General features: G+C 46.2%; 1 protein-coding gene across 1 annotated transcript in view; it reads left to right on the forward strand.

Annotated features, from left to right (window-relative positions):
• Positions 1 to 1402: 1402 nt before the first annotated feature.
• FAM20C (FAM20C, golgi associated secretory pathway kinase) overlaps positions 1403 to 15059 on the forward strand; it is a 58018-nt gene continuing 44361 nt past the window's right edge. The window contains exons 1-4 of the mRNA XM_027878180.1: positions 1403 to 2161; positions 2451 to 3198; positions 4960 to 5135; positions 13905 to 13983. Coding sequence (XP_027733981.1) covers positions 2666 to 3198; positions 4960 to 5135; positions 13905 to 13983 — 788 coding nt within the window. The 5' untranslated portion in view covers positions 1403 to 2161; positions 2451 to 2665. The remainder of the gene's footprint in view (positions 2162 to 2450; positions 3199 to 4959; positions 5136 to 13904; positions 13984 to 15059) is intronic.

Genomic DNA, 15059 nt, shown 5'->3' on the forward strand with positions numbered 1-15059 from the left:
TGCAGCCACAGGCAGGCCCAAAAAGAACCCCACAACGAAACAGATATTCTTCCATATGCCATTCATACTGCACCCATCATATATCATCCCCTCCCAGCAGCTGTGGGTTCCCCAGTTGAACCAAAACTTTAAGCCTCTTCCTGATGGGCCTAAAATGCCAACTTCCTAAACTAGGTTAAAATAAGATGAATGTTAGCTCACTGCATGGGGAGGTAGTTAACTTATGAACCAAACTCAGTACCCAAGCAGGACCATACAGACTTGCTATTGAGAAGTAGTGGGAGGCAGTGACAAGTACATTTATACTTGAAGGTTCCAGGGTGACAATGGCTTCCATGGGAATCAAAGTGCTGCATCCACAGGGAGCTGTACCTCTGGGACTACAACATCCCCCTAGAGCAGCAAGTGTTGTTTTTCCTCAAGGTACAAAGCAGTTCATAGGACCATGGCCCTGTCAGGTCTTTTTTTTTTCATCAATCTTTTTTTCGTGCTGGAAAAGCAGTGATTTCCCTTGTGCAAAACATGGTGACACTGTAACATTGCATGGATGTGTTTCAGAGGAGTGCAGAGCACAGGGCTTTGCATAAACATCCAGTAAGGGAACAGTGTCGGATGAAGCCTGTCAGGTGGGGGGATACTTTCTGAGGAAAATAAATACTTTAAGGTTGCTTGATGCAGGGAAAAATGGACCAGCACGTTCAGCATGAGATGGTTCTGTGGAAAGGTGGCAGTGAGTTGGAAGAAGAACATTACCCTTTCCATTTCTCCTGCAGCCCCACTTGACAGACTATAGACCCACTGCTCTAGACCCAAATCCAGGGAGCCCCCTGCCCCAAGACATAAATCATCAGCTCTTGAGCATCCCTGCCTGATCACCTGAAGATCAGGAGTAGCTTGTTCCTTCCCCCACAGTGCCCTCCACCTTAGACAACCATCAACAGCACTCCCTGGGCTGTCCTGGCCCCAAGACCACCACTTCCATTAGCCTTTAGGCCACCAAGGCAGGGAGCCAACTGCGCAGCGAACGCAGCAGGAGAGAGGGCAGCACGCTCCCGGGTTATCACAGCCCGCAGGATCGCGGATTAGAAGGAAAGGCTGTTCCTTGGGAGGGAGCGGAGCACATGGTTTAATGGGCTGACCTTGCCGGGGCTGGGGGCAAGGGGAGCGGGCGATGCGCCACTTCCAGCCCGGGCAATGACGGAGCAGAATCGCTGATCCCAGCAGGGCACGGACCGCGCTCCTGCTTCGCAGTGCTGTTAGTGCAGATTCCTCTCTCCTCTACCACTTTGGGTTTTTTTCCTTTATATTTTTTTCCTCAAACCTTTGTGGAACAGACGCCCTCTCCTTGCCCCAGTTGGAGCTGCAGTAGAATGAAAAGGGGGGTGGGAATAAGGGAGGAGAGGAGGGGAAAAAAAACACCCGCTTTTGGTTGAGGTTTTCCTGTTACTATCACTGTAGCGTTTATTTAGCCAATCTCCTAACTATGACGTGAGGAAGGCAGGAATCATGGCTCGCTCATAATATTTAACACACCCACTGAAAGCTGGAGCTGCAGAGCTACTAGTCCAACCAGTCTCCAGAATTCAGTGTAGCTGAAAGAGGTTTTCACTCTGCACCTGCCAAAGATCTCTCCCCCCTCTTTCCTTCTCTCCCCCCTTCTCTCTTCCTTTCTCTCTCACTAAAAGGCAGATCTGTAAGACCCAGCAGAGATCAAAGACCTCTTCGCTAAAAAGAACCTCTACTGATTTATATTAGTTTCTTTCCTCTAATCCTTCCTTCTCCCTCCTCTTTTTTTTTTTCCTGTGCCATATTTAACCTTTATGTTGCAGTTGTGCCATCAGACAGTTCTGCAGCCAAAAAAAACCAACCCAAGCCAAAGCAAAAGCCCAGCTCGGATACAGCAGTCACCCAGACTCGATCTCAGTTGAACATACTAATCTCTCCCAAGCACTGGACGCGATGGACGAAGAAACTGGAACTGCTCTAAGAAAATGATTTTCCAGCCAATGTTCTTAAAGAGTCTGAGAGAAGAGAGGGAGCGAGAGCGAGCGGAGAGCGCTTCTGCTGCATCACTGCTCAAATCCAAGGGAAGGGAGTCAGCGTTTCCAGCACAGCCAAATATTATGGATGATTTTTTTTCTTCTGTCGCCTTTCTGCACAGGTTTTCTTAATATTTTTTCTTTCCCCCCTCCTCCTCCCTGTATTTTTTTTTTTTAAATTTTATTTAATCAGCGCCAGTGTCTGATGCCGGTTTCTCTCCAAGAGCCAGTTCTCGCTATTTATTGTGATCTCTGTAATAAAAAGAAGGAGAAATCGTGAACAGATGGCTTTCTATATTGCCATGCCGCTGGCATTGTTTTCCTGTTGATTTTAAAGGCTCGGTCCGGAGCTCCTTTTTCTCTTATTATTTTTTTTTCTTTTATTCTTTTTTTTTCCCTCCCCCTCCCAAGTTCTTGATGATACTGAGACATGAGGACCTATCGGGTTTAGCCTGTTTATTTCTCGGCGCCTATGGAGGTAACTTTATTGACTTGATCGCTCGCTTCCCGACCCGAGAGGAGCAACCCGGAGCCCCGGGGGGAGCCCGGCAGCCCCGCGGCTCTCTCCGCCGCCGCCGCCTTCCCTCCCTCCCCCTTCCCCCGGTAATTCATCAGCCGCCCCGGCCATGAAAATGCTCCTGGTCCGCAAGTTCCGGGTGCTGATCCTGATGGTGTTCCTCGTCGCCTGCACCATGCACATCATGATCGACCTGCTGCCGCGGCTGGAGCGCCGCGGGCCCGAGGGCCGCCCGGGCTGCTCCTGCCCGCCGCCCGCCGCCGCCGCGCCGCCCCGCGCCGCCCCGCGCTGGCCCAGCAAGCACACGCTGCGGATCCTGCAGGACTTCAGCGCCGAGCCGGCCTCCAACCTCTCCTCGCAGTCGCGGGAGGCGGCGGCGGAGCGGGCGGCGGGCGGTGGAGGCGCGGGAGGCGGCGCGGGGGCGGCGGCGGCGGCGGCGGCGGGGAGGACGCGGCGGCTGATCGGCCCCGGGGCACCGCGCCCGCCGCCCCCCGCCGCCGCCGCCGCCGCCGCCCCGCTGGCCGCCCTCTTCGAGCACCCGCTGTACCGCGCCGCCCTGCCCCCGCTGGCCGACGGCGACCTGCTCTTCAATGTCAACAGCGACATCAGGTTCAACCCGCGGGCGGCCGAGCAGCCCGAGTGGTGAGTGCCCCGGGGGAGGGGGGGGGGGATGGACACGCACGGGTTGCGCCCCACTGGGAACGTGGCGTGTCCCCGTGTCGCTGCCCGGCGTTGGGTGACGCGGGGTTTAGCCGGGCACTGGCGAGGAGCGGTGTCGTGGCTGGTTTGCAGTGGGGAGGGGGTTAAACTGAGCGACTCGGGGTCACGGGGGAAAAGAGGGAAACCATTCACAGGCTTGGCCGGTCGTGTTGCTTCAAACATTAAATGCCATGATATACAGAATAAATACAGGAGCGTGGGAAGGCTGGAGCGCTGAGGCCGAAGGGTCCGTCTGCCCCATCTCCAGCTGTAGCGGAGGCAGATGTTGCAAGAACAACGGTGTGAGGATGAGCTCATAGTGAGCTTTATTCTCCAGCACCTTCCCACCTTCCCAGTTTCCCACCCAGAGGTGAAGGGGCTGAGCACTGAGGCCAGGCAGTAACACATTAACTTTTCTCAAAAGCAAGGTCTAGTGCCGCAAAGCCATTCATCCTGGCAGGTATTTCCACTCTTGGGATCAGATCTGTGCTACATTTTTCATCCTCAATTAATTCCCAGTGCCCTACACCTCCCCTGCTCTCCAGCCTTCAAAGCAGCCAGTTGCCTCTGTGAATCGTATGCCCTGTTGGCTCCTAAGAAATGCTGAGAAATTTCAATGACTGAAAAATCAAAAGGGTTGTCTAATACAACAGCACCCTCTTCCAAACACACTGACATTGTAATGTTTAAACAGCTGCATTGTACCGTGCAAAAGCTCTGTCAAGCTGCAGAGCAGCCAGCATGATCTAAACCTTTAGAAAAGAGAGGATAAATAATTCTGATTTCCGTCCCATGAGCACGTGAATTGTCCAGGCCTCTTCCATCTAATAATCCTAACTGACTGTGAAGGGAATTAGCCTGAAAAAGTTCTGGTTGCTCTGAGAGTAAAAGAGGAAAAAAAAAAAAAGTCACAAATGCCTGAACATCTGGAGATGACTGTAAACACAGAGAACTCTGGATAGAAAATATGGGATAGTCTGTTTCGTAGGTGAACAGAGAAATCATCATTGATGTTCACAATGCAGCTGCCTGTTGTACTTACTTTCCTTAGTGGCTGCAGCCAAAGTTCACAGAACTAACATGAAATTTAGAAGGTAATAGTCATTAAACAATTCTTTGCTGTAGAAATATCCCACTGCTTGGGAAGGGGGAAAACCAGCCAATTCTTTAGCATCCAGTTCAGAGCAATCCAGTTTCTTCTCATTCTCTCTATTTAAGAGGAGAGAGAGTGGGAGCATTGGGTACCACAGGTCAGGTTGCTTCTGCGCTCTGGGTTCCCAGCTCCATGCCCCTGTTGAATAAAGATTCAGGATGATGCTCTCCTTTGAGTCAGAGCTGTAAAAGCTGTGTGTAACATGATACAAGCTACAAGGTAAAACTTGAGCTCTTGTGTTTCTGCTATGTAAGGGCCTCTGCCAACTCTCAGTGATGTCACTCTGAGTTTTGCTCCTGACTTTGATGGCCTTTCAGTCAGGCAGGATGAGTGGAGGTGAGAATCCATCTCCCCAGGTGGGAGCCTGCTCCTGGCATGGAGCTGGCGCAGGGAGAAACCTGGGACCTCTCCCCACTCTGTAGTGCTTTGCCTTTCCAAGTTGACACATTTTGAAGCCCCGTTTATTGATGTGTGTTACAAACTGTAACATTATTTCTTTCTCCTCAATTTTTGGGTTTTGTTGTGTTCTTCCTTTCTTTTTTTGGTGGTAGGCAAAATGAAGACCATCATGAAGAATTTTTGCCAACTGGAGAAACCTCCATAGACTCCTACCCAAACTGGTTAAAATTCCACATTGGCATTAATCGGTACGAGTTGTATTCCAGACATAATCCTGCAATTGAGGCTTTACTACAAGACCTTGTCTCCCAAAAGATAACCAGTGTTGGTATGTTTGGATATTTGTTATTTTTTATTATTATTTACTCTTTGTTCAGGATTGTTGTTGTTTGAATGTAAATATTTTGCATGGCTTCTCTCCGGTGTCCCTACAACATTGCTTCCTGATTTTTCTGCTCATTTTCCCTTTTAAACATAAGGAGATATTGCCAGCTCTCTATTACCTGAATAATTGCCAAGTCTGCCAGCATGGCAAACCCCATTCATTTCAGGGACCTTTCAGTCACAATCAGGCTGAAATCCATGCCTTATTCTGTTATTTAAAATAAATACGATAATAACAATAATAATTAAAAAAAGGATGGCAAAAAGCAGATATCATCTTGCACGAGCTGGATTTGTATTATTAGCTGGTTATTGTGGAAAAGGCTGTGTCTGGCACAGCCTCGTGTTCCCGAGGAAGGAGAGGACGGCTGACCTGCAGCCCTGCGGCGATGGCTGCGGGAGCATCCGGCACCGCCGGGCTCTGCGGCTGCCGGAGCTGCAGCTTCCCTGGGCATCGTGCAGGGAGCTCCAGGCAAGCCAGCCTCCTGCTGAGCAGAGTTCAGCTCTGTTTATTCTGCTTGTAAATCCACAACGGGGATGTGCCCCTGTCAACCTTTGGCTCTGGTTAAACAAGGTGACACAGTTCGGGGCTTTTCTCCAGGGTTGTTTAATGGCAACGTGTGTCTCCTTGAATTTAGCTGCGTAGCTGCACGGGGGAAAAAAATGACACAGCCCCAAATGAAAGCCCTGGGATACTAAACAAATGCACACCCGGTGGTTTCCAGAGGTAGGGAGCTGCAGCACAGGCAGTGGTTTCCATCTACCACGCAGAAAATGAAGTTACTTGTGCTGACCACAAAGTTGCAAAGTCCCTTTCAGAGGGATGAAATAGCAGGAGCTCCGTAAAAGTGCTGATGGTGTGTTGGCACTGTGGGATGAGGTCAGCAGGTCTTTAACCCTGCAAGGCAAAAATTCCCCCGGCTTCAGCAGGAAATGGCCTGGGCAAGAATAGCTCAAGCAGCCCTAAGGTTTACATTTTCCATTTTGTGAATCACAGTGGCTGCTGAGCAGGAATAAAGGAGATCCTTGGTCATCAAGAGTGGGCTGATTTAGCTGGTTGGGATGGAGTAGGTGTAAAATGCAAGATCCTACAGGAGAGCTTTGCCTCCATGAATCTTGCTGCTTGGTGGCCTCGCTCAGCACACTGCTCTGCTGGGGCAGCATTTTGAATAAAGCAGTTCGTGGTATCCAGGTGCCATCCCATATGTTGGATTCAAGGGTCCAGTGGACATGTAGCTCATAAAATATGACAAACCTGGACTCATTTATTAACCTGTGCTGGCTTTTCTGTCCCCAAAAGTCTGGACTGGAGTGATTCATTAAGGAGGTCAGGTTTGACTGTTAAGCCATGTGTTTTCCCTTCCCTAGCTCAGAGGGGACACTGCAGGTAGCAGCAGTCTCTGTATGGACATGGCCTGGGTGGTTTTCTCCTTGATATAACCCTCACCTTTCCTGACCTAGCCCCTCAGTACCAACTGAATTTTGGAATATTAGTGACTCATGCAAATGGGGACTGAGCCAGTGTTTTGTAACGTGTTGATGTTGCTCTTTGGGCACATCTATTGAGGAGGAAAAGATGCAGTCTGTGCCCTTTCCTGTCCCCGCAGAGAGCAGCAGAGCCTGGGCAGTGTCCCCAGCGCTGTGCAGAGGTGATGGTCAGTCAAGTCATCTCCTGGCCCATCTCTTGAGCCTTGCACAAAGTGCACTGGCTGTAGCAGTGCTTTGTACTGCATGGCTGCTGAGTGTATCGATCTCCGCTTACCTCCTCGAGACTTCAGAGCTCAGCTGTGTTGTCTGCAGGAGGAGAGCAGTGTTTGCAGCAAACTTGGCAGTGTTTGAGCCACGAAGTCTGTCACTTCTTCAGAGCAGTGGGATGGCTAAAGTTGATGTAGGGACATAGAAGCTGGTGGGAGAAAAATGGAGGTAGGAGAGAGAAATAATAGTTTACTACTCACTCTTCACTTGATCGTCTTCACTTGTGCTTCTGGCCATGTGGCTTCACCTCTTTGTGCTTCAGTTATCCTAGCAGCAAAACATTATCCTCATAAAAAATAGGAGCGAAATCCTGACCCTGGTGACGTAAAGTGGAAGTTTTGCCATTTGCCTCCCTGGGGCCGTGGTTTCACCTAATGTGTCATATAGATGTGTCATGGGTTTTCCATTAATTCTGATTTTGATAGAGCTTTCAGATCAACAAGGAGAAAGGGCTATGGGACCACAGAGGAAGATTTATGATTGCTATTAGCGATTCCCTTTGGGATTGTCTCTGTTAATGATTGAACCAGGCTCTTAAGAGCATGATAGGGCCTCCTAGGCCTCTGGCAAAAACACAGAGCCATAGTTTCTAGCAATGAATCAGTATAATTTCCATAAATTAAATCATGAGGTATGTTTGGTATTGGTATTGTCCACTGTGGAAACTGACAGAGAAAGATTCCTACGTGTAAATCCCAGTTGAAAATCAAGGGTATGGAAATGGAAGGGGACTTTTGCTGATGTAGAGATGCCAGGATCTGATTTTTGGTGGGAGCATTCACTGTCTCTCCGTGTGGGAACTGGGGGCTTTGTCAGGTTGCAACAAAACAAAGAACATATTGTTAACAGTTTTTAAGATGAGGCTGGAGGTTAATAAACTTTCTTTTTTTATTATTTATTACACAATGCAGCGTCTCTTCTTTTATGCTCCAAATTCTTTTGGATGTTTAAAAATACATGTTTTAATGTAATTCCTGCCAGTTTTCAGCTTTACTGCAGAGCAGCACAGAGATTCAAAAGCATGTAAGCTGATTAATAAAGAGTAATATATTTGACCAAAGGACATTTATAGGTCTGTTACATTCTTTGCAAATTCCTGCATATCTTCTAATTAGTCTTGGGCTTTTTCCTTATGGTCTATTTTTGCTGAGTTTTTTGGTTTTGGGTTTTTTGGTTTTTTTTTTTCCCTCTAAGGCAGCTGGGAAGATGTCAGCTTAGGAGTATAAAATAAATTGAAACCTTTACAGTGCCCAGTCTTCAGGCTTCTTTTAGCAAGCAGGACAATTAAATATACAGGGTTACATGCATTAGATGAAATGGGATATTGCTTTATCCAGTTTCTTCCCAGTATTCAGATTTAGTTTGGCTCTAATAGAATTAGATGCTTTGCTTGATACCCACAGTAATTAGATCCAAACTGCAGCAAAACAGCCTTCTTGGCCACACTGTGATTTCTCTGCTCAGCTTGCATTATTAATGGGGGAGAGTGGTGACCAGATTGATCTCCCACGTCTATTAGAACCACTCACACGACTCTGAAACTTGCAGTGGTATTTTAAAATGAAAACGGTGACAGAAGCAATTCCCAAGAGCAGGGAGCACCAAGGTGACATTTTCTTGATGTTAAAGTTTAAATGGAACAATTCCATGGATGGGAAGGAGCATCACATCCAGCTCCCACAGTGACACCTAGAGCTGGCCTGGAAAAGGACAGGGTTACCCAGGCTCTCGAGCTGAGGATGTATTCTGTGCCCTGCATCAGTATATATATTTCCTATTCATTTTGTTCAGCATAAAGGGATAGCTCTTAATTTGATTTAATTCCCTGAAAATTTCCTCTTGCCATAAATAGGAGCCTAGAGAGAATTGCTTTTCCACTGAGCACTGAAGCCTGGTTTTCAGAAGTACATGCACAGGCAATTGCACATTTCCTTTGACTTTCATAACTGTTTATTGCATGCATAAATAACCGTAGTTAGCTATTTTCTTGCATATTTACAAGATGTCTGTGCATAATTGTGGCAGCACTGTCAGCAGCTTATCACCAACTCTGGCATGGTGCATTGTAGGGGCAGCATGGGCTTGGTCTTGCTTGTATTGCTGTCCAGAGGAGCTGTGCTGTGGGATTGCCTGTAAGCAGAATAGGCCTTTGCGATTCCTCTGTTTAGCTGGGGTTTATTTTTTGATTCTTTAAATCCTCTGGTTGTGAAGGTTTGGAAACAGAACCTGAACTGAGGTAATTTCTGAACCTCTGATGCCTTCAGTTTGTTCAGGCAGTAATTAGAAAGCAAGCGTGCAAGACTACTCACGCAGGGAATAAATGCTGCAATTACCTGAGATGGACTCTGCTTCAAGGCAGGGAAATTAAAAAAAAAAAAAATTAAAAAAAAAGGGGAAGAAGAAAAAGAAAAGACGCTAAATATTGAATATAAATTCTGGTTCTAAAGGAAATTATAAAAATCTCACCCAAAAGAAAGGAAAAAGTGCTTTTGAGAACTTGTGAAAAACATAATGAAATGTAGCACCATTGATTTACTGTATAAGAAAACAATGAATCTGCCAAGAGTCAGCGGATTGATTTAATGTACAATTCCAGATGAAAGGAGGGGACTTAAAAGGTACAACAAAGCCTAAGAATAATTTCTTCCCCTGATCTCTTCCCCTGCAGAAGACTTTTACTTTCTTAACTAAACCAAGAAAGTCCTTTAAAAACAAGTTAGCAGAACTGACTGAACAAGGACAAATTAAGAGATGATGAGGGCTTGAATTTGTTTTGAAATATGTTCTTTACAGCTTGTACAGGGCCATGTCTCTAGCCTGGGGCAGAGCATTACTTGTTAAAGCCAATCAACATGTTTATGTTAGATTTAAGCTTGATCTATAAATAGCAATCCAAAATGGATCTGAACATCCTCTGTTTCAGATGTTAATTGCATCCCAGGCTGGGACTGGATCTCACTTCTCAGGCATTAGCACTGCATAATTAAATATATTTTAAAACGTTTGTTGGATTCTGACCAAAAGAATCAGAAAAGGTTCAAAGATCCTGTTGGGACTCTCACTCTCCATCAGAAAACCATATGTCTAGACAGGCTGGTAGGACCAGGGCTAGCATGGAGTAAACCAGAGGAGCTGGAAAGCCAAACCAGTTGAAACTCCAAATCCTTCTGGGTCAGATCCCTTGGGGCAGGATTGTATCTCTACTGGGAGTTAGTACCAGATGGTTGCCAGAAACTCTGTGGCATACAGTTTTAAAAAGATGACTGAGAGATGATAGGTAGGGTATCTTGTATTGGATGGTGTGTGTGGCTCAGGGAGAGAATTCAGGACTTGTGTTGGTGAGGGGACAAGGTGGGGAAGACATGGAATGTGGCCATGGCAGCAGGCTCTTAGATGTAAATGGAGTGGGGATTTTTGGAGGCTTGATCCAAAATCTAACAGAGAAAACAGAAAGAATCCCACCAATTTCACTAATCCTTGGACAAGACTCTAATCCCAGACATTCAAGCAAAAAGATTTCTCAGGGAATTTTTTGAAAAACCTCCTAAAGTTGGAAGATTTCTGATCACGCCTGAGAGCCCTTACAGTGGGTTAACAGGAAAGGTTAATGCTGCTTTCCATTTCCTCCTACTTTGGGGGAAAAGAGAGGCTTTGAATTGCCTGAAGATGAAACGCAATGATGATATTGGGATTTGTTTGTAACAGTGTGCCAGTACATCCAGGAGGTGTATGAGACTTGATTTGAAGTGCCTGTTATGAGCTAGCAGGTTTATAAAGCCTTTCACAGAGCTGTTTGTGACCTGTGATGGTACAGTATATTAAAAACCTTGGGGAAAAAAAAAAAAAGGTGAATTTAGAGAGTGACTAGTGGTTCACTTGGAATCAGTACAGCCTTGTGTTGCAAGGCCTTAGTAAAAATCCCTAAGCCTGCAGATCAGACGTGACAGATTGCAATGGTGTAGCATCCTCTACTTCCTTGGAGAATTGGATACATTGCTTCTGGGTATTATACATTCCTCAGAAGTGTTCCTTTGGGCAGTAGATAAAGGTACAAGGATATCTCCAGATGAGCAAGCAATGTTCTTTTGGGATAAACCCCTGGAAGATGACAGGGCTCCTGTTATTTGGCCAAAGTGGCCAGAGAGGTGTGTTTAACTGAGGTCTGAGCAGTAAAGGGAGTTCCTGGAGGCATACAGTTCAGAAAATGAGAAGGGAGCCAGTATACACATGTGATGTTAAGTCAGGACAAGGGGAGTGATCTGACCTAGAGGTCAGAGTGAATCATCTCCAACGAGATCTTCTCTTTTCTGGCATTGCCACTCTGAAATTTGGGCATTCTGGACTTCACCCAAGCCTGCTTAGTTTACAGGTACAGCAAGGGTCTTGTTGAGTTTAAAAGAACAGTCTCAGTTTAGGTGTTTCCATCTCTGCAGGGATTACAATGTTGGGTTCTAACTAGTCTGCATTTGGAGGGTGGCCTTGAATCACCCCCAGCCTGACCAGCACATCTGTCTGTGACACTGGCAGAGCAGACAAAGTGGGGATATATCTGCACACCAGTCTGGATGATGGGAGGGGGGAACCAAGGTGCAGTTCTGGCTGTTTTCCATGATGCATGTGGGTTCCAGCATGCCCTGCCATAAAGCACGAGGGGACACCACTCCCACCCGTGTCACCCTCTGGCTTGGAGAGGTCCAAAGTTTGCTCCTCGCAGCAGGGGAGGAACAATGTGCCAGCAAAACTTGTGTTTGGTTGAGGCCACGGGTGCAACCAATTAAGGCAACACAATACGAGGGATCCAAAGAGACGAGGGAGATGCTTTTGTCTTACTTCGGCTCAATTCCTTCTGACAGGAAACCAGGCTTGTGTGTCTCATGGAAGAATTACTCTGAATTGTTAATCTTCTTCATACGTTTCCCTGCCTGGTGATGACATACTCGCTGTGGAGTTTGGCTGCTAACAAAATCATTATCTGTCAAGTGGCTTCAGTTTGCTGGGAAGCTGGTTGCCTTAGTGTGTCCAAAACTTTGTGCTTAGAAAAGGGCGTGATGAAACACCCCCTTTTTTTTTTTTCTTCTTTGCGTTGCTGTGATTGCAGAAGGGTTAGAATAGTTGATATTTAAGGTCCCTTCCGACCCAAGCCGTTGTGTGATTCCATCTTTGTTTGAAATCCCACACCTTTGGCAGTGGGTGGGCAGGGAAGGTGGTCGGGGCTGTCCCTGTGGGCATGAGGCCAGGGCAGCTCCAGCTGCCTGCTCACTGTCCAGACTCACCAGGGGTGTTTCTGGGGTGTGATGGTCCTGGGGCACCACACACAGGTTTTGGACTAGAGGATTTCTACTTCTCATTGCCCTCAGGCTGTGGGTTGGGTATGAAAAAGCCTGGTGCTCCTTCTCCCCTCAGGTGCAGATCAACTGACCTGTTCTGCACAAGGGAAGGAGTTTAATCCATGAAAGCCAGATGCTTCTGCTTTACCTGGTCAGTGCAAATTGCTTAATGCCCTTTAATTTCTAATTATTTATTTGTTCCTTTGGGATGAACTGGAAATGCAAGAGAAGGCTGGGATCAGCAAAACAGCAAGGCAAGAGGGATTTTACTCTAGAAGAAGTATAATTACACTAACCAGATTTGCATAGCATTTTGTTGCAAAAACATAGATTACAAGTGCTGAAAGAGAGATGATGACCTATCAGTGATAAAACACAGAGACGAGTAATTAAAAAGATGTGCAGCCAATGGCATTGGTTAGAGAAAAAAAATACAAGCTATATAGGTGGAAAAAGGGCAGCTCTAAGCCAAAATTTACAGAGCAAGATAACCTGACATTTATGTAGTTCTCCAGTTGACATGGGCTTTGTCAGAGCTCTAAAGAAAGGGATTGATTATCTGATGATTCGTATAAAGCATCTCTAAAGGCCTGACTCATCCACACAGCCCTGACAGCCATGCCCTGCCTCTCCCAACACAGAGGTGCATTAAGGAGTTGGGCTACAGGTCATTTCATTTATTCAGAGCACTTTTGAATGAGGCAGTAGAAAGGCAGCTGTTTGCCAAAGTACATATTTTTCTGTGTTAAGTAGCCTTATCATCAAATAAAATGCGTTTTTATGAATTCTTATATATATAAAATAATCCCTCTAACCTTGGAAACACTTTAATCTGGCTGTTGGTGTGGTATTGTCCAAACCGTTCGGACTGGTATGAATAAATATCCCTCTTAAATTCCCATTACCTCCCAGCTGGGAGGTGAGCACAGCCCTCAGTGTGCAGTGTGGGACACTGTCCTTGCTGCCTCCATGTGTCCCCTCCTGCCCTCCCAGCCAAGCCAGGGACCTGCTCTGCACAGCTCCACTCTCATGTATGAACCACCTTGGGATCCCTTGGGGTTAATAGCTGGGCTGGGTACATATCCATTGTGCATAGAGGAGCTGAATTTACATATCTCTACTGCTCAGCAACCATTATTAAAATCACAGCAGAGATCAGAGATTGCTGCAGTATCTGCTCATGCTTTTAATTAAGGAGATGTCTGCTGTGCATTGGACTGTACATCCCAGCTGCAGATGTCTTTGAAAGCACCCCATCTCTTTTCCCATGTGTGTCCCTTGTTAAAAGGAACTCCAAGAACAATTGAAGACAGAGAAAACAAGGCTCCAATGGTCTGTTCCTATCCATGCTGTTCAGTTAGAGGGGCTTATGGAGCCCACAGTGGCCAGCTGAAGAAGACAAAGATGTGTCAGGAAGTACAATCTGTGTTTAGTCCTAGTCAGCAGCCCAAAGCTCTTCCCTGGACTCTGCTGAATAATCTGTTGTCCTGTTAGGATTACCCTGCTTGGAGCTCTGATACCACAGTGCTGCATCTAATACAGAGCAAAATAGATGTGCTTTGGTTTCAAGGAAGCTGAATTAAGTAGATCCACATGTCACATTTTAACAGAGTTTTGTTTCTTTCCCACAGCGATGAAATCAGGAGGCACCCAGCTGAAGCTGATCATGACATTCCAGAACTATGGACAAGCATTGTTCAAACCAATGAAGTAAGTCAAAAAAGTGTGTGTTGTAAAGTGAAATGGTGGTGGAATAACCATTTTTTAAGCTGTTAAAAGTTTGCTGTAGTGTCTCTCAAGGTTAATGTGTCTCTTTCCTGAGGCTTGTTGCTGAGGCTGGAGCTTTGGGGTCCGTTGATACCTTGTTCTGCTAGACTGGTCTTTGGAAGAGATGCTGAGGAGGCTTCAGAGGCATTACAGTCTTCTCAGGAATGTTATTCACTCTGATCTCTGTGAAATCTCCCATCATAAATAGAGGATGTTTTCAGCATTTCTTTTCTATGTAAACTTACTGCACGGGTCTGAGCTTTATCTAGTGTCAGTGCTCCTCTGGAACATGGCCAGAGACAAGAGAGATGGTTCAGAACATCTTTGGGAAGAGCTAAATAGTATTTGTTTGATAAATTATAATTTAATCAGTTGATTTATTGTTGTTTGAGTTAAAGGGTTGTATTAGTCACTTGGCTGTGGCTATGCTGAGTCTGTGAAATTGAGTTTATCCAAGAGTGGTACTGCAAGGTAACGACTCTGGAGAGAAAGGGAAGGACTAGGATTATGTGGCCTTGATTTGTGCCTGTCCAGATCCCACTGTGATGAGAAAAGTTATTCAGATACAAAGCAGATGTAAATGACTCCTGAATTTTGACCTGTATGTTTGTGTTGCAATAAGGAAAATGACTCTGCTTGTTGTAGAGGGTTCATCAAAGATGCTCGGGGCTGCAAAATGTTTAATGAAGCGACTCAGTATCTCTGTCAAGGGTTCCATTGGAATAATAAATTCATTTCTTTCTTTTGTTGCCACTGTGGGGAAGTTCGGTTAATTTTCTCTAAGATGGTACATAAAAGACTAAAGTAACTGAGAATGAGTGGTTTGGAATATGTGTTGGCATTGTGTTAGAGCTGTAATGGGGAGCACAGCTCAGAAGGAAGCTGCTGGCTGGAGAATGAGAAAATCCCTATTTCACTATAGATTTTGCTATTGATTGACTTCAGAAAAGTACAGATTTGACTTGATTTTATTTGACTTGCAGAAGGGCCAAAGAGTTGGTCCCACTTCCCTTCAACAC

Source organism: Empidonax traillii, unplaced genomic scaffold (genome assembly GCF_003031625.1).
Source record: "Empidonax traillii isolate 1590-97213 ecotype Southwest subspecies unplaced genomic scaffold, ASM303162v1 scaffold39:size2480183, whole genome shotgun sequence".
Lineage (NCBI taxonomy): Eukaryota > Metazoa > Chordata > Aves > Passeriformes > Tyrannidae > Empidonax > Empidonax traillii.